This window comes from Dipodomys spectabilis, unplaced genomic scaffold (genome assembly GCF_019054845.1).
Source record: "Dipodomys spectabilis isolate Male_0828 unplaced genomic scaffold, ASM1905484v1 ptg000156l, whole genome shotgun sequence".
In the NCBI taxonomy this organism is placed as follows: domain Eukaryota; kingdom Metazoa; phylum Chordata; class Mammalia; order Rodentia; family Heteromyidae; genus Dipodomys; species Dipodomys spectabilis.
In genome coordinates, this window is record NW_024870833.1 from 1,791,868 (window position 1) to 1,809,753 (window position 17,886).

At 37.5% G+C, this 17,886-nt stretch overlaps 1 protein-coding gene across 3 annotated transcripts in view; it reads right to left on the minus strand.

The window, feature by feature from the left end:
• Positions 1-1,526: 1,526 nt before the first annotated feature.
• The window catches only part of Gk (glycerol kinase), an 86,069-nt gene continuing 69,709 nt past the window's right edge, over positions 1,527-17,886 (minus strand). For 2 of the 3 annotated variants that reach the window (XM_042692420.1, XM_042692418.1), the window contains 7 exons: positions 14,051-14,129; positions 12,697-12,793; positions 11,512-11,596; positions 10,938-11,058; positions 10,686-10,829; positions 7,507-7,587; positions 3,548-3,654 (listed from right to left, as the gene is read on the minus strand). In XM_042692420.1, coding sequence (XP_042548354.1) covers positions 3,563-3,654; positions 7,507-7,587; positions 10,686-10,829; positions 10,938-11,058; positions 11,512-11,596; positions 12,697-12,793; positions 14,051-14,129 — 699 coding nt within the window. In that variant the 3' untranslated portion in view covers positions 3,548-3,562. Of the gene's footprint in view, positions 1,821-3,547; positions 3,655-7,506; positions 7,588-10,685; positions 10,830-10,937; positions 11,059-11,511; positions 11,597-12,696; positions 12,794-14,050; positions 14,130-17,886 lie in introns of those variants that run through there. The other variant, XM_042692419.1, reaches the window with a different exon arrangement.

A 17,886-nucleotide genomic window follows, 5' to 3' on the forward strand; every position in this document is an offset into this window, starting at 1 on the left:
CTATTAACATATAAATATTTTGTTATTCAGCATTGATAGAAAAAAATAATTAGGAAGCAATATTTTATTTGCCTATTATATAACAAATTTGTTTTCATGTACTTTATAAATTGATGTTAAGGTGCTAGATTAGGTGAACCTATAACATATAACATATTTTGTGAAACTCTTGGTTTCACTGGAAGGCATTTCTAATAGCAAACCTCTATTATCACAGATTAAAAAATACCATTTGTTAACAATAATATTTAGATTAAAAGATAATCATGGCTTTATTTCTATTTTTTTTCTACTTAGCTTTTTAACTTTTTTACATTCCCAAGTCTGTCAAAGAATCTCAAATATGGAAAAAAAAATCCAAAGGAAAATTTATGTTTGGACTAGTACTCATGTTTGAAGATAAATTTGACTATAGTATTCCTCAGTATTTTTCTTTTTAAAGCATACAAGCAGCTAAGACAATTTAATAAAAGCCAAAAGTGTAAGGAATATAGTAGAAATCATAATAAAGTACATTTGCTTTTATTGACATAGAACAGATACATAAAGTTTAAATGTTAGCTTTTTAACAAAAATTTATCCTGGTTACTAATATGCACAACCGTTGCCCAAAAATGTATACAGCTGTTTTTCCCCAAATATTTATATACATAGTAGTAGTCCACTTTAGACCAGCCCTGTTATAACCTACTAAATATAATGTGCTCTTGATTTATAAATGGGCTACTCTCAGTATATAAAATATATAGTTGTGTATGTTATACATCCAAAGTAAAAAATATAAAAAGGAGAAATGGAAAAGAATAAAGAAGTGTGCTTCCCTATAAGATCTAGACAGAAAGTAATGATAATTAGTTGTGCAATTTAAAATGTCTAAAGGATCAATTTCACTTTTGGCAACTACGTTTTCAGAAAAATATCCAAGTTATGAGAATCATAAATTCTCGTGTGTGTGTGTGTGTGTGTGTGTGTGTGTGTGTGTGTGTGTGTGTGTGTGTGTGTGTGTGTGTGTGTGTGTGTGTGTGTGTGTGTGTGTGTGTGTGTGTGTGTGTGTGAAGGGCCTTTCATTCTCACTTAGCTTTTTCACCCAAGACTGGTATGTTCCCTCTTTAAGCCACACTTCCACTTCCAGCTCCTCTTTGCTGGTTACTTGGAGATAAGAGTGTCACTGATTTGGGATTTGTCTGCCCCCAATGATTTCTAACCTTGATCCTCAAATTTCAAACTCCTTGCATTGTTAGGATTACAGGTGTGAGCTCCCAGTGCCCGTGGCCTAAATTCTCATCTTAATAATTTACTGCAAGTTTCCAGCTCAACAGTTAAGATATTCGGATCTTCTAATATGTGAAAGAGACTTTTAGGGATCTGTTAAAAACAAATGAAAAGCAACTCATCATTAGCAGGTTAGTAATAGTCCCTTCATCAGGCATATGTAGTGCAGTGAATCAAATCCTGGTCCCTTAGCATCTGAACATGCTTGATGCAAGGCTCCAATGGACAGGATATGAATTCTTCCTTGATCTTACAGGGAGTGGGGTAGGACATTATTACCATGGAGGAGTCAGCCGCCAAGGTGGCTGGCCCAACTTAGTTGTCCATGTTAAAAAATACACTGAATGTTTCTGTGGCATTTGTTCTGCTGCATTTTCTTTATTTCAAGCCACAGGTCTCCTTGGAGAATCATGCAGCTAGTGGCTTAGAAATCAAATCGGAGTGTGTGAATAGTGTGATCATATCAAGAGATAGAATTGTTGCATTCTCTCATTAGGTCAAAAGCTTGCATCTTGGGAATACAGGAGGTGGCCTTATTTATGGGAGACCTAAAATGGGGGACAAAAACCATATAAGTCAATAAGACATACATGAAATTCATGAGCTCAAGCAATGAAGGTTATTCAGTAATTGATTAGCTAGAAAGTCCATGATTTTTAAATAATGCCTCACAGTTAGGATGCAATAAATCATGAGAGCAATTAAAAAATTAGCCAATAATACCACTGTTGCTAATTGTTTGCCAAGGCAAACAATTCTCCCTGTTCTTGGATCTCACCATAGATCACCAAAGAAAATGCCTAAACACAGTGACCATGCATTTTAGAAGCCTTATAATCTGGCTATTTAACATCTCTTTTAGCTTAGAGAGGTGCTACATGTCTCCATTTGCACAGAGATGGGGGACTTTCCTGGTTATCACAGTAGCAAAAAGGAAGTAACCACAGCAACAAAGTCAATGAGAAACTTTCAGCTTTCTTACTTCTTAGACCATCATTAGGCAAGCAGAAATATTCAGGATAATGAAAATGTAATAGACCATTTTACAAAACAGTGTATATATATGTATATATATACATACACACATATATATTTATAAATTCAAATTTCAGTTCTCATGGGAATGGTTAGTCTTCTATCCAACATTCTTGAGAAACAGAAAGAAGACATCTGCTAATTCCATACAGATCAGAGTATAGAAATCCTTAGCATATTGACACTAATACCAAAATAAGGTATTGCTAGCACAGAAGTATATGATTAGAAATGAATCTATCCTGAGTATGTCTGGACGTGAAGAATGGAGACAAAGTTAATATAATCTAGTTTTCAATTCTCATGCAAGTAACTCACAATTATTCTTTACTTAAGATAATTTAATGTTCTGCTGACATAATTTTCATTTCATATTTATATATAGCACTGAACTGATAAACCAAGTTAAATAAATGCTTGTTAGAATTCTACAAACAGATGTTCCCTCTCATTTCAATGAAGTTTAAGTATTACATTTTAAATCCAAGTCAGTTATCTTATTAAATAAGTCATATTAGTTAACTCTTTCTGTAAATCATGAAAACTTAAAAAAACAAGTTTCACTTTCATGGAAACAAATGGAACAAGACATAAATCATTTCAACTTAAGCTAGTAATATGAAGAGAAGTTAACCTATCATCAATGGCTACTATATTTATAAGCGATTATGTCATATATTTCATGATTCGAAGAGCCATTTTCAATAGAGGCTAATATGCAAATATAATAATTCTGTTTTTATTGCAATTTATTTAAGCAATAACTTAAAGATTTCATCTCACTTAAATAACTAAATCATCCCAAGTTTTACAGTGTTACAGGCTGAAACATTTTCCAGAATAAAACTATTTCAACTAGATTACAAAAATTTCAAAAAATACAGCAATTTACATATATTTGAACACCATAAAACACCATAATTGATGTTAAAATTACACTTTCACTTTTATCACTCACTAGGAAAGTCCTTTCATTTAAGCATTAACATTTGTCTTTTCTGTTTTTTGCATATTACTGCAGCTGACAGAATATAACTCCAAAAGAAATCATCTACTAAATATAAGAAAAGTTTAAGCCAAGTCACAATGCTTCTTTCAATCTGTCCCGAAAGATAAATGGATAACTCATAGAATTACAGCTTTAACTGATTTTCCAGGTTCCTAAACAGGAAGAATGAAAAACACTGAAAACTTTCTTGGGTTACAACAATACATTAAAAGCTAACTAGTAAAAATTGTCTAATTTAAAGAGTAACTAACCTGAGATGTACCTTGCTCCGATTAACATTACCATGCTACTCACTATAAAAAAGCCCAAGGGTAGACTACAGAAGATACTAGGGTCACCTGTGGTCATCCAAGTAGGAGGGAATTCCAGTCAAGCAAACCAAAAGAGAGACACATAATTATAATATTTATGTTAAGAATCACATGATAGCAAAACAAAATCAGTTATAAAATAGCATATTCATAAAAGCTAGCAAAGAGTTATTACTTCAAATCAAAAATATAATCAATATCAAGGTTTATGAATGTTAACAATACAGAAAGCATGCCACAAATAGTCAAGAACATAATACATATAGACCAATATTAGCCTTCCACTGGCTAAAACAAAAAGAGACTATGGAGAACTTTTTGGGAGGCTGTTGTTTGGGCTCTCTAGACTTTTGTCCCCCAAAATAGCTACCCAAAATTCACCCCAAATTCAAGTAGGGCATTTGGTTACCAAAGAAAAATTTTATTAGCCCACTGGACATGAATTTGAAACCCTATTTAACCAAAACCATTAATTAGCTTTACTTTAAAAAATACTTACTTTAAAAAATACAATTTGAGTCAGGCGCCAGTAGCTCACACCTGTAATCCTAGCTACTTATGAGGCTGAGATGTGAAGATCGCAGTTCAAAGCCAGCCTGGGCAGGAAAGTCTGTGAGACTCTTATCTCCAATAAACCACCAGAAAAGCAGAAGTAGAACTATGGCTCAAGTGGTAGAGTGCTTGCCTTGAGCTGAAGAGCTCAAGGACAGTGCACAGGCCCAGAGTTCAAGCCCCATGATTGAATATATCTATATCTATATCTATCTATCGATTGATCTATCGATTGATCAATCGTCTGGATACGTGACCTACAGAATCTCACTGAAAGTTATCAAGCAATAGAGACCTGGGGGACAGTGAAGACAAAGCAATAGAGGGGGTTATTCTGATTAACATAAAATATATGCACGTGTGAAGTACCATGGTAAAATCCTTCAGTGCAATTAATATACACTAAAAATGAATGACAGGAGAGTAAAACAATTTCTCTTGGGGAGTGGGTATCTGTGAGAGGGGGAACAGAGTAGGTGTGATTGAAGTACTTTATATATCTATGTATTTATATATATATATATGAGTTTATGAAAATAAAACTATTAAACCTAATAAAAATGTGATTTTTGTGTGTGTGCTCCTGTTCTAGGGCTTGAACTCAGAGCCTGGGATCTGTCCACATTTTTGCTCAAGGCTAGCATTCTATCACCTGAACCACAGCTCCACTTCTAGCTTTTTTTTTGGTAGTTAGAAGAGTCTCACAGCCTTTCCCTTTCCAGGCTAGATTGAACTGCCATGCTCAGATAGCAGCTTGCTGAGTAGCTAGGATTACAGGCATGAGCTACTGGCACACAACTTGAGTGATGAAGGAAATGGGGTTGATAGGGATATCATACATATGCATTGAAATGTCACTGTGAAAATTGCCTTGTACAACTAAGGTAAGCTAATAAAAATGAGCTCAGTAAGGCTTCAATCAATTGCACACTTGCTCATCATGATTAGTCACTTAAAAATTAATCATACCCAAATGCTCATATAAGAAATGTTATCTTGGGCTGGGAATGGCTCAGTGATAGAATGCCTGCCTAGCATGCATGAAGCCCTGGGTTTGATTCCTCAGTACCACATAAACAGAAAAAGCTGGAAGTGGCACAGTGGCTCAAGTAGGAGAGTGCTAGCCTTGAGCAAAAGAAGCTCAGGGACGGTGCCCAGGCCCTGATTTCAAGCCCCAGGACTGGCAAAAAAGAAATGTTATCTTGGGCTGTGATTGTGGCTTGCCTAGCATGCATGAAGCCCTGAGTTTGATTCCTCAGTAACACATAAACAGAAAAAGCCAGAAGTGGTGCTATGGTTCAAAAGGTAGACTGCTAGCCTTGAGCACAGAGAGGCTCAGAGACAGAGCCCAGACCCTGAGTTCAAGCTCCAGGACCAGCAAAAAAACAAAACCTGAACTGTATAATTTGAGGTTAGGGATAGGAGGTGGGAAATGGGAGAGAATGATGAAAGGAGTGACACTGATCAAGATGCACTGTACTCATATGAATTGTAATGGTTGTACAACTAGTTTAATAATAAAATTAAAAAGAATCCTACCATAGCCAAAAAACGAACCATTACAAAAGAGGGATGTTAGCCTGGCACCAGTGCTGATGCCTGTAATCCTATAACAAATTTACCACGAAAAGCTGAAAGTATAGCTGTAGCTCAAGTGGTAGAGCACTAGACTTAAGCAAAACAAAAAGTGTAGGAATAGCTCCCAAGCCCTGAGTTGAAGCCCCAGGACTGGTACAAAAAAAATCAAGGTTTTCTTTTTACCCTATTTGTAGAGATAATACTTGAGAAAAGAGGAATCAATGTCCTGGGTATCTGAGAGGAAGCCATCAGCTATAAATTAGAATAACTATTTTTTTTTCTTGGGTCCGGTCGTGGGGCCTGAACTCTGGGCCTGGGCGCTGTCCCTCAGCTCTTCAGCTCAAGGCTAGCACTCTACCACTTGAGCCACAGCGCCACTTCCGGCTTTTTTCTTTTTGCTTATGTGGTGCTGAGGAATTGAACCCAGGGCCTCAGGCATGCAAGGCAAGCGCTCTACCACTGAGCCAACTTCCCAGCCCTATTTTTGATGTCCCTATCATGACTTCTGGTTTGAAAAGATCTGAGGATTATCTACATTCAGGATCTCTTATTAGTTTATCAATTTAATGAAGCTATTTTTTCCAGTTTTATAAATACACATCACATGTAATATATATGCATAATATACATTATATGTACTCTATAATTATTTGATAACTCTCTACTGCATTTAAATCAATTTTCAAAATGTTGATTTGGTGGGTTTTGAGTCATCTATTATGATTAACTTTTTAAAAACAAATCTAGACTAAGAGCTGGAAACTGGTGGCTCATCCTGGAATCCTAGCAACTCAGGAAGCTGAGATCTAAGGATAATAGTTTAAAGCCAGCCCGAGCAGAAAAGTCTGTGAGACTCTTATCTCTGATTAATCACCAAAAAACCAGAAGTAGAACTATGGCTCAAGTGGCAGAACATTAGTCTTGGGCACAAAAACTAAGGAATAAAACTCAGGCGCTGAGTTCAAGTCTCAGAATGGGCACGCAAAAAAAGTGGTTCTATACTCACTTTGGAGTTGGAAGCCAGAAAATATATCATTTAGAAACATTCATCCATTAGGACATATTTCAATGTTATTGGCCATTGTACCATTCATTGTGTTCCAAATCTTTGATTAAGCAAAAAATATTAATTTATGCCACTTATAAGGATCTTAAGGATGCTTAAACTTTACTTAAGTTAAATATCTTCTGGCCTAAATGATTGAAAAATAAAATTTCCTCCTTTTTGTGTAAAATAGTATCATAATCTTTTATTCTACTTCTGATCTACTGTGTTTGGTATATTCCTTCTCTAATTCCAAGGGAATAACCAATATGTGCACTCTCAGAGTACCTAGACCCCGACTAGGAAGTAACAAAAATACATTCTAGAATTAATAGAGCTTTTGATTTATTCAGGTCATAAATGTAGCCTCCCAAAAAGGTAACATATGAAGAGCAAAGGAAAAAAAAGATTCTAGTTGATTTTTTTCATTGTAAAGAAACTAGAAATAATTTTTCTTTTGGAAAATTCAGTTATCAAATGAAGTGCCAGGAATCAATCAATAAAGCAAAGATAATTTTGTGATAGAGTCAAAGTATGTGTATTTAATTTGCTAATTTTCATTTTATGTTTAGAACTTTAGAAACTTTGGACAAGGGATAAATATTTGCTTCTGAACAGCCTGGCTAAGTATAAATGCCAGTTTATCTAACTATTTCATATACTAGGAAAAATGGCAATAATAACCAATAAAAAAACATTTTTACCACTTTCTGGAGATTGAGTTGTAACCCAACCGATTGACTTCATCACAGCTTTCTTCCATGTAGAGTAACGAATTTCACTTTCTAGAATTAGAAGTTAGAAAAAATAGATGAGGAGGTTGGCCAAGATGTTCTAAGTATCATACTTATCATTACTCAGCAGTTTTTTGTCATTGTGGGACTTGAACTCAGGGCGTGGGTGCTATCCCTGAGCTCTTTGTACATATGAGCAATTTGTGCTCAAGGTTAGCACTCTACCACTTGGAGCCACAGTGCCACTTCCAGTTTTCTGGTGGTTAATTGAAGGTTAAGAGTCTCACAGACTTTTTTGCCTGGGCTGGCTTTGAATTGCAATTCTTAGATCTCAGCCTCCTGAGTAGGTAGGCATGAGCCACCAGCCATCTCCGGCCCATTACTGTGCTCTTAATGATAGCACTTTACTGAAACTCAGGTCTGGAAGCACATGGCTGCTGGTGACTAGCAGGGCCTGGTAGAGATGCTTGCTTGAAAGTTGGAGGGAGGTGTGAGACCAAGTTCAGCATGGGACTGTCGGTTCAGCATGGAACTGGTAAAGAGAGATTGAGACAGACTACTTCCTATGAGACAGGGCAAAATCACAAGCAAGTGCTGATGAGCTAAAAAGGGATTCCCATTTGATTTGCTTGGTCTGATTTTGAAAGGGAGTCAGGAGATTTGACATGAGGAAAGGGGCATGCTATACTGTAGAAAAACTATAAAGTGAATTAATCTTGGTATCCACTCAAAAGGTTTAGCAAATACTGACTTCTCACTACATTTCTGTGAGGCATCTCTTATTTTTTAAAGTAGGATTTCCTTAGGTGTAAGAAATTTTAGTAGGGCACTGGTGGCTATTGTCTGTAATCCTAGCTACTTAGGAAGCTGAGATCTGAGGATCATGGCTCAAAGCCAAGGAAAAGTCCATGAGTCAAGGAAAGTCCATGAGACTCTGCTGATCAGATAACCAGAAGTAGAGGTGTGGTTCAAGTGGTAGAGGATCAGCCTTGAGCAAAAAAGCTAAGAATCAGCACCCAGACCCTGTGTTCAAGCCTCAGCACTAGCACACAATGGAAAAGAAAAAAAAATTCAGCATGAAGACTAACCAAAAAAAAAGCAGTGATAAAAGTTATTCCTCCTATTGCTATTGAACCATACACAGGGCTACCCTTTTCTCATATTTCTCCATAGGTTCATGGATCATTCAACTCAAGAAGTTTTCAACATCCCATTTCTAGCTCTCCCTCCCTCTTCCCACAGTACTTCACACAAATCGCAGGATGTTGCTACCTTCTATAGTGAACTTTTATGATTTTGTCTACTTCTCCCAATATATTTGAGTCTCCAGAAGGGCAAGGATTTCGTCTTATGCATGCCTGTAACCCTGTGTCAGTTACAATCTCTGGCCTATAATTAGCTCTAAACAAATTATTAGCTGAAAGAATGAAATCTATCCAGGTACCTATTGGTGTGGTGAAAGAGTGGGAAGGGACTGGCGAAAAAAATCATGACAGCCAACATTAATTGACCATCTTCAGTTGACGACCTTCAGCCATGGCAAAGATAGTTCTCCTCAGTAAACATTTTAAAAAATCCAAGGAAGTAGCACTGTGGTTCAAGTGGTAGAGTGCTAGCCTTAAGCAAAAAAGCTCAGGGACAGTGCCCAGGCCCTGATTTCAAGCCCCATGACTGACTGGCAAAAAATCCAAAACCTTTACACTACATGTCCTTGCTTTAAAAACTGGCTAAAGAACCTACTCTGAACATGACTTGTCCATTACAAAATTGGTTTGTGAAACTGGAGGCATGCCTATGAGTGCCAGCTATGAAAAAGCCAAGTGAGAGCAAGAGGCCATGAGTTAAAGCCCTGGTGCTGGTACAAAACAAAACAAGCTGGGCACAGGTGGCTCTTGTCTAGAATCCTAGCGACTCAAGAGGCAGAAATCTGAAGACTGTGAAGGAAAGTTTGTGAGACTCTTATTTCCAATTAACCACCAAAAAGCTGGAAGGAGAGCTATGGCTCAAGTGGTAGAGCATTAGCCTTGAACAAAAAAAGCTTAAGGACAGTGCCCAGACCCCGAGTTCAAACCCTAGAATGAGCACACACAAAAAACTTGGTTTGCCTCATGGAAGTAGGAAATTTGTTTTTATTTTATCCAGTATTGTCAAAATATAAAAATGTATTATGCCTATATGGAAATGTCACAATGAAAACATCCCCTTGTACAACTAATTTATGCTAAAACAGTCTTAAAATACATAGATAAGATAAATATAAAAAGTCAGAGACTATGCCAGATTTTGAAACACAAATCTATATCATGATATATGGGATGCTGTTGACTCCAATTATTAGTAGTATAATGTATTTGCGCACATATATGAAAAAGACCGAATGACTTTAGGAAACAATGGCCTAGTCTTCTAGGAAATAAAACAAAAACTGCGTTTGAAAACTTACATTTTTCAATAGCTCAAAGTCTTCTGATGCTTTTATGCCTAGGTGTCTAAAAAATTAGGAAGCCAAATTCAATGGCTCAGGCCTGTAATCCTATCTTTATAGAAAGCTGAGATTTGGGGCTCTTGAAGCCAGCCAGGGCAGGAAAGTCAGTGAGATCAAAAGCTGGAAGTGGAGTCCCCTCTCAAAACAACAACAACAACAACAAAAACCCAGTAGTTTAACAAGGTATAGTTGGCAATGTTGCAGAATAACTCTCTTAAACAGTATAGAAGTGAATGGCTTAAACAGGTCATTTCAGATTATTTATTTACTTATTCGTTTGTTGGTCGTGGGGCCTGAACTCTGGGCCTGGGCGCTGTCCCTCAGCTCTTCAGCTCAAGGCTAGTGCTCTACCACTTGAGCCACAGCGCCACTTCTGGCTTTTTTCTTTTTTGCTTATGTGGTGCTGAGGAATTGAACCCAGGGCCTCATGCATGCAAGGCAAGTACTCTAGCACTGAGTCACCTTCCCAGCCTAATTTCAGATTTTTAAAAACAAGGAAGTATTTATTTCTCTCACTGACACTTAGTATAACCCAGTGTTTAGCAGCCAAATCTGAAATGGTCCCAATATTTGCTCTTTTATGTTGGGCTTTAACTTAAAAGCAGAAAGGCAAACTCCCTTATACTGTCATTTTCACAGAATTCTATTAAAAGTTGCAATGTACCCTCTTCATTGATCTGTGGTTCAAACCGCTCCATTGTGACAGCTGACAAATCCTCAGGTTCGAGACTCCAAACACCAACTCCTTCTGCAGCGCCAGCTGCCATAGCAGCTCCTAGGGCAGTTGTTTCAGGCATAGAGGGCTTCACTGAGGGGAGAAGGCTATGTTAACAATTCTGTGACTGCATATACCTCAAGAATGGCTTCTTCTGAAAGAAACATTTCCAGAGTTCAAAGGAACGAAAGGCTTACTAACCTACTGGAATATACAGAATATCTGCCTGAAGCTGCATAAGAATTTTGTTGCTGGTCATGCCTCCGTCTACCTGCAGATGGCTCAATGGAATTCCACAGTCACGATTCATGGCATCCAAAATCTTAAATAAACCAGTGCAATTAGCATCATGAAAGTACATCTCTGAAAAATGGCAATGTTTTATATAAAATCACTAACGTTTCCCCAACATCCACAGTTAAATTGATCTGATCATATCTACCCTTTTCTGGCATTATAACACTAAACGCTCCCTGAGTTTCAGTAAGCCAAACAATTCCATCTTGCTTTCCTCCCTTGATGCCTGTCTGTTGTGTTTCCTTTGCCCTACTATGTGCCACTCACCCTCTTCCTAACCATTCAACACCCAGTGCCTGGCAGATAATAGGGGCTAGAAAGTGGGAAGGATATTTGTATATTTAGATGAGCATTTATATAGGCATCATGTTTTAAGTAAGTTCACTGTCAGCATTTAACAAAATTTCAAGCATTAAATATATAATGTAGGGGTGGTAAAAGTTAATTGAGTGTAAATAAACTGTCTTATAGTCATTACCTCTCGGGTTTGGAAACAAACAGCTTCCAAGGCAGCAAAAGCAATGTGACATTTATTGGTGAACTGGGTGAGTCCACAGATTATCCTAAAATTACATACAAACATTTTCAGATTAGAGTGGTATAAATATCTGGAATATGGAAATTGTTAATCTAACAGACAGAAAAGTATAGATGATTCAGAAAATCCCATCCTAATAGTCCACAATCCTGCATTCACCTAAGTTCACAGTCCATTTGAACAGATGACAGTAATACAAAACCAACTTGGAATTCATTTGCATGGTACAGACAAAGGATAGCAATATGGCCATAAATATGCTAGAGGTCACTTTCTGCTGATTTATAACTTCTTAGAATGTACAGTTTCTAAAACTACTGTCTTTAAACACAAAAGGTTTTCTTAGCAATTTAAAATCATTTGAAAATAGATAAGAAGCTACTAACCAATGAGTGACTGATTACTTCAGGAAATCCATAGATTTCTAAAAGTATACCATACTGTTAACACTACTTCTTTCATTGTTCTTTTTTAAGTTTATTTATTTATTTACTTACTTATTTAGCCAATCCTGAGGCTTGAACTTTGGTCCTGGGCGCTGTCCTTGAGCTCCATTTGCTCAAGGCTAGCACTCTACTACTTGAGCCACAGTGCCACTTCCAGTTTGTTCTGTGACTAAACTGGGGATAAGAATCTCACAGACTTTCTTGGTCAGGCTGGCTTTGAACCTTAATCCTCAGATCTCAGCTTCCTGAATAGCTAGGATTACAGACATGAGCCACTGCTGTCTGGCTCCTTAGCTCTTTTTTTTTTTTTTTTTTTTTAATCAAGGCTAGGACTCTACCACTTGAGCCATATCTTCACTTTCGGCTTTTTAATGATTAATTGGAAATCAGAGTCTCTTTTGCGAGCTAGTTTCAAACCATGATTCTCAGATCTCAGCTTCCTGAGTAGCTAGGATTGTGGGAATGTGCCATCATACACTTTTTAATTGAGACATAATATCTGTACATATTTATGGGGTATGATGTGGTATTTCCATATGTATATATCACATCTAAGAATCAAATCAGTGTATTTACCACTTGAAGCACTTACAATTTCTTTGTATTGGGAACATTTAGAATCCTCTCTTCTAGCTATTTTGAAAAATTCCATAAAATACTATTAACTATACATACTTACCCTCTTGCACTGGGTTCCCAGTAAGGTGCATACAATCCTGAAAATGCTGGAACAAAGTAGCAGCCATAAGAAGTGCCAACTTCTTTAGCAAGTTTTTCTAATAACAAAAAAATAAAGAAATCACATCAATATCTTAATTATAACTCTTTTCCAAATTAGTATAGTAAAATGTTCCTAATTAGAGTAATACACTAACAAAGCAACAAGGAAGTTTCCTCTACATCAAACACCCCTAAAACATAACCAAGCTCAAAGAAATTAAGGTAATACATTCAGTTACTTATAGTATTTTAGTTCATTTCCATAATTTATAAGGCTGTTGACTAAGAAATGAAGTGGTCTCTTGTGCATATGTGCCAGATCAAAAATATATTTCTGATTGCTCCATCTCCAGGGAATGTTAAATAAGTAGATGAAAGAATGAGTAGGTGAGTTCAAATTAATTATCCATAGACAGAATACAGTCAGATTAATACTTAAATTTTAGGTACCACAGTTTTAATATTCTCTAATTTTAAAGCTCTCTCTCATCAATTAAATGTAATCTACAGATTCAGGCAATCTCATTTCCAATTTTGTACTTGGCTTATTTCTATGCCCTGTATTACCAATTTATTAATAATTACCATTAATTATGCCAATTTATTGTGTAATAAATCTTCATTTTGTGTGTGTGTGTGTGTGTGTGTGTGTGTGTGTGCACGCGCGCGAGTGAACACGCACATGTGTGCACACATGCTGGTCCTGGGCTTGAACTCAGGGCCTGGGCACTGTCCCTGAACTTTTGTGGTCAAGGCTAGTGTTCTACCACATGAACCACATTTCTAACATTTTAGTAGTTTATTGGAGATAAAGAGTCTTACAGACTTTGCTGCCAGGCTGGCTTAGAACTGGGATGCTCAGATCTCACCCTCCTGTGTAGCTAGGATTCACAGGAATGAGCCACCACAAAATAGTGTTTTGTTTTTGGTCGGTCATGGGGCTTGAATCCTGGGCCTGGGCTCTGTCCTTACACTCTTTAGGTCAAGGCTAGTACTCTACCACTTGAGCCACAGTGTCACTTCCAGTTTTCTAATGGTTAGTTGGAAGTAAGATTCTCTGGACTTTCCTGCCCAGGCTGGCTTTGAGCTGTGATCCTCAGATCTCAGCGCCCTGAGTAGCTAGGATTATAGGTGTGAGCCACCAGCACCTGGCTACAAATAGTTCTTTTTTGTATAAGTCAAACATATAACAAGGGTCATTATTTATGGATCACATTCATAGCATTGCATAAACATTTACAGATTGCAGCGATAAAAATATGAAAACCTCTCCACTGTTCACAGATTTTCTAGCCCTTTGTAACAACACTCACCAATTTCCTCTGAGCTCTTAATGATTCCAAGATTGTCTCTTAGCCAGCGAATAACAGCACCAGCAATAGCTACAGAACCCTAAAGAAAAAAAGGAGTTTGAGGTAGAATATTGTTACCACTGCAAAGAGTGTGTTGCATGATACTACCACATTCAAACATTTAAACTTTGGGGGCTCCTATATATCTGCTAAACTTTGGCTTCTAACATGAACCCAGTTTTACCTAGGTCATATATAAGAGTTTCCACAGGCTAGGCACTGGTGGCTTATGACTGTAAGCAGGAGGCTGAAATCTAAGGATGGCACTTCAAAGCCAATTTGGGCAGAAGAATCTCTGAGACTCTTATCTCCAATTAACCACCAGAAAACTGGAAGTGGAGCTGTGTCTCAAAGTGGTAGAGTGCTAACCTTGAAAAAGAGTTCAAGGACAGCTCCTAGACTCCAACCTCAAGAGCCAGGACTGACAAAAAATAAAAGTTTCCTCAGGATAAGTAAAATAATTAAGTCTTTCAGTATATCCTTGCACAGATCCCCTGAGGTGGATATCTATCTTTTGAACATTTTTTATCTGTTGCTAAGCTATTGAGGTATAATTCCATCCAACATACATTTCTGTCTTACCCATATATTTCTTTACGCCCATTTTCCATATCTAGTAATATAGAAAACCGAGCGAAAAATGCCTAAGATGCTAGCTCCTAAGTAATTTTTCATTAAATCATCAAGGAATTAATTGGAGAGAGTGGTGGGAGCAATAAGGATGAAAAAAATATATAATTCAGAGTCATATAAACTGGGTTTTGAATCCTAGTTCTAGCACTTAGTTGCTATGTGATCCGAAGCAAATTACTGGGACTTTCTATTTCTTTACTTATAAAATGATTAACCTAATCAAATTACAGTATTAACCTAAACAAATTACTGCAAGGCTCCATATGAGAATAAATGTAGAGTCCTTACTGAATGTAAATTTTATCATCATTATCATCATCATCATCATCATCATTATCATCATCATCATCACCACTCCTGGGGCTCGAACTTAGGGACTGGACACTGTCCGTAAGCTTTTTTTGCTCAAGACTAGCACTCTACCATTTGAACCATACCTTTACTTCTGGCTTTTCTTTTGGTGGTTTATTGGAGATAAGAGTTCTCAAGGACTTTTCTGCCCGGGCTAGCTTCAAACTGGCTTCATGATATTTCAGTCCCTTGAGTAGCAAGGACTATAGGCATGAGCCACTGGTGCTGGCTAACTTCATTATCTTTAAGTGCTAAAAAGTATCAGGCAAGCCAAGACTGCTTACTTAGCAAGTGCAAAACCCTGAGTTTAATTCAAATATCGCTAAAAAAAAAAGATACAAGCACTTATTTGAAAGAAGTACCTATGTTTATCAGCATCTAACATGCAGTATGGTTTAGCCCTCAAAGAAATTACTGAAATGGAGCCAGACACTGGTGGCTCATGCTTATAATCCTAGCTACTCAGGAGGCTAAGATATGAGGATTGCGGTTCAAAGCCACATGGGCAGGAAAGTCCATGAGACTCATTTCTAATTAACCACTAAAAAGCTGGAAGTGGTGATGTGGCTCAAGTGGTAGAACACTAGCCTTGAGCAAAAATGTTCAAGGACAGTGGCCAGGCCTTGAGTTCAAGCCCCAGGATTTTCACAACAAAAGGGAAATTACTAAAAATGTTAGAAGCTTCCAAATTCACACAAGACATGTGGTCTTCTGAATTCAGAAGCAGAAGATAATATAGTGCTTCAAAGATTAAGGAAAAAGAGCAGGACAAGAATCCTAAAAAGTTAGGTGAAGGGAGCTGGGAAGGTGGCTCAGTGGTAGAGTGCTTGCCTTGCATGCACGAGGCCCTGGGTTCGATTCCTCAGCACTATATAAGCAGAAAAAGCTGGAGTGGAGGTGTGGATCAAGTAGTAGAGCACTAGTCTTGAGCTGAAGAGCTCAGAGTTCAAACCCCACAATGGAAAGACAAAAATAAATAAATAATAAATAAATAAATAAATATAAATAAATAGGTTAAAAAGTGTCTATTTGCTGGGCTGGGAAGGTGGCTCAGTGGTAGAGTGCTTGCCTTGCATGCATGAGGCCCTGGGTTCAATTCCTCAGCACCACATAAGCAAAAAGAAAAAAAAGCTGGAAGTGGCGCTGTGGCTCAAGTGGTAGCGCGCTAGCCTTGAGCTGAAGAGCTGAGGGACAGCACCCAGGCCTAGAGTTCAGGCCCCACAACCAGACCTCCCCCCCCCAAAAAAGTGTCTATTTGCTTGTCATCAATTAAAATTACCAAATTATATCCTAAACAGAAGGATTCAATTCTTCAATGCAACATCTACAAATCTGAATCACCTCTAGTCCAGCTGTATTCTCAGGAAGACACAAGACAGTTGAGAAGGTACAATGAAGAATAACAACAAGGTAAGAGGAAAATATTTTTAAAGTAGATATGTAACCTGGAAAATAAAAAGCTAAGAAATTGGCTCTGGAGAAGACTGGCTTAAAAATAATCAAGTAGAAGTGATATAATATCAGGGAAGGCAAATGGATTCTTCTTCTAATGTTCCTTGACAGAAATGTCACTGCCACAAACAATTGAACGTATAAGGAATATTTCAGTGGAATCATGTCTTAAAAGATAGTTGGAGTTAATGATGAGTATGGGGGAAAAAGTATATAAGACAAAGATTTTCTTTACCTTGCTTTAAAGCATCCATTAGGCTTAGTAAACATGTTTTCTGGTATAGTATGATACTGTACATGTCAATAGGTATAATGGATACTATATCTAATTTGTATGTATTAAGAGTACAAATACAAAGTTAAACTCCATAAGCATTTTTTGTACTAGATCTAGGGCTTGAACTCAGTCGGGGCCTAGGTGTTGTCCCTGAGCATTTCTTTGCTCAAGGCTAGTGCTCTACCACTATAGCCACAGTGTTATTTCTAATTAGCCACCAAAAATCCAGAAGTAAGAGTCTAATGGATTATTCTGCATGGGCTGGCTTTGAGCCATGATCCTCGAATCTCAGCATCTTGAGTAGTTAGGATTACAGATGTGAGTGTGGCTGGCCAGCATCACATTTTCATGGGGACAGATTCTCATTATAAAGCTGAGACGGGCTTTGAAGTTGGGATTCTCCTACCTCATCTTGCCAAGTAGTAGGATTAGTGATGTGATACTCCAGCTTTCCATAGCACTTTTAGTAGTAGAGACAAAGGGAACACAGTTGTTAAGTTAGGACATATTATATTTAAAAAGATAGCTGGGTGCTGGTAGCTCACACCTGTACTCTTAGCTACTCAAGAGGCTGAGATCTTAAGATTGTGGTTCAAAGCAAGGCCAGGCAGGAAAGTTCATTAAGACTCTTATCTCCAATAAACCACCAGAAAACCGGAAGTAGCACTGTGGCTCAAGTGGTAGAGTGCTAGCCTTGAGCTGAAGAGCTTAGGGACAGCGCCAGGCCTAAAGTTCAAGCCCCACAACCGACAAAAAATAAAAAAAAATAAAATAAAAAAACGATAAAAGATAGAAATAGCATTCCATAGGATTTGGTATTGTATACTATTCTAGCTTGCTGGAATACAATGGTAAACAAGACAGACAAATATCCTGGCTTCAGAAAGCCTTCATCGTAGTTCCTAATCATACTCAAGTCTCCCTAAAGGAGTTCTGTTTTATAAACGTTACTTAGAAAAAGAAGAGGAACAAGGAAAAGGAAAAGCACAGCCTCAGGAAGACATTGAACTATCAACAGGTGACAGCAGGAAGTCAGAGCCAGTAACTGCTCTATTTCACTGCTGTCTCCTTCCCAGGGAGAAAC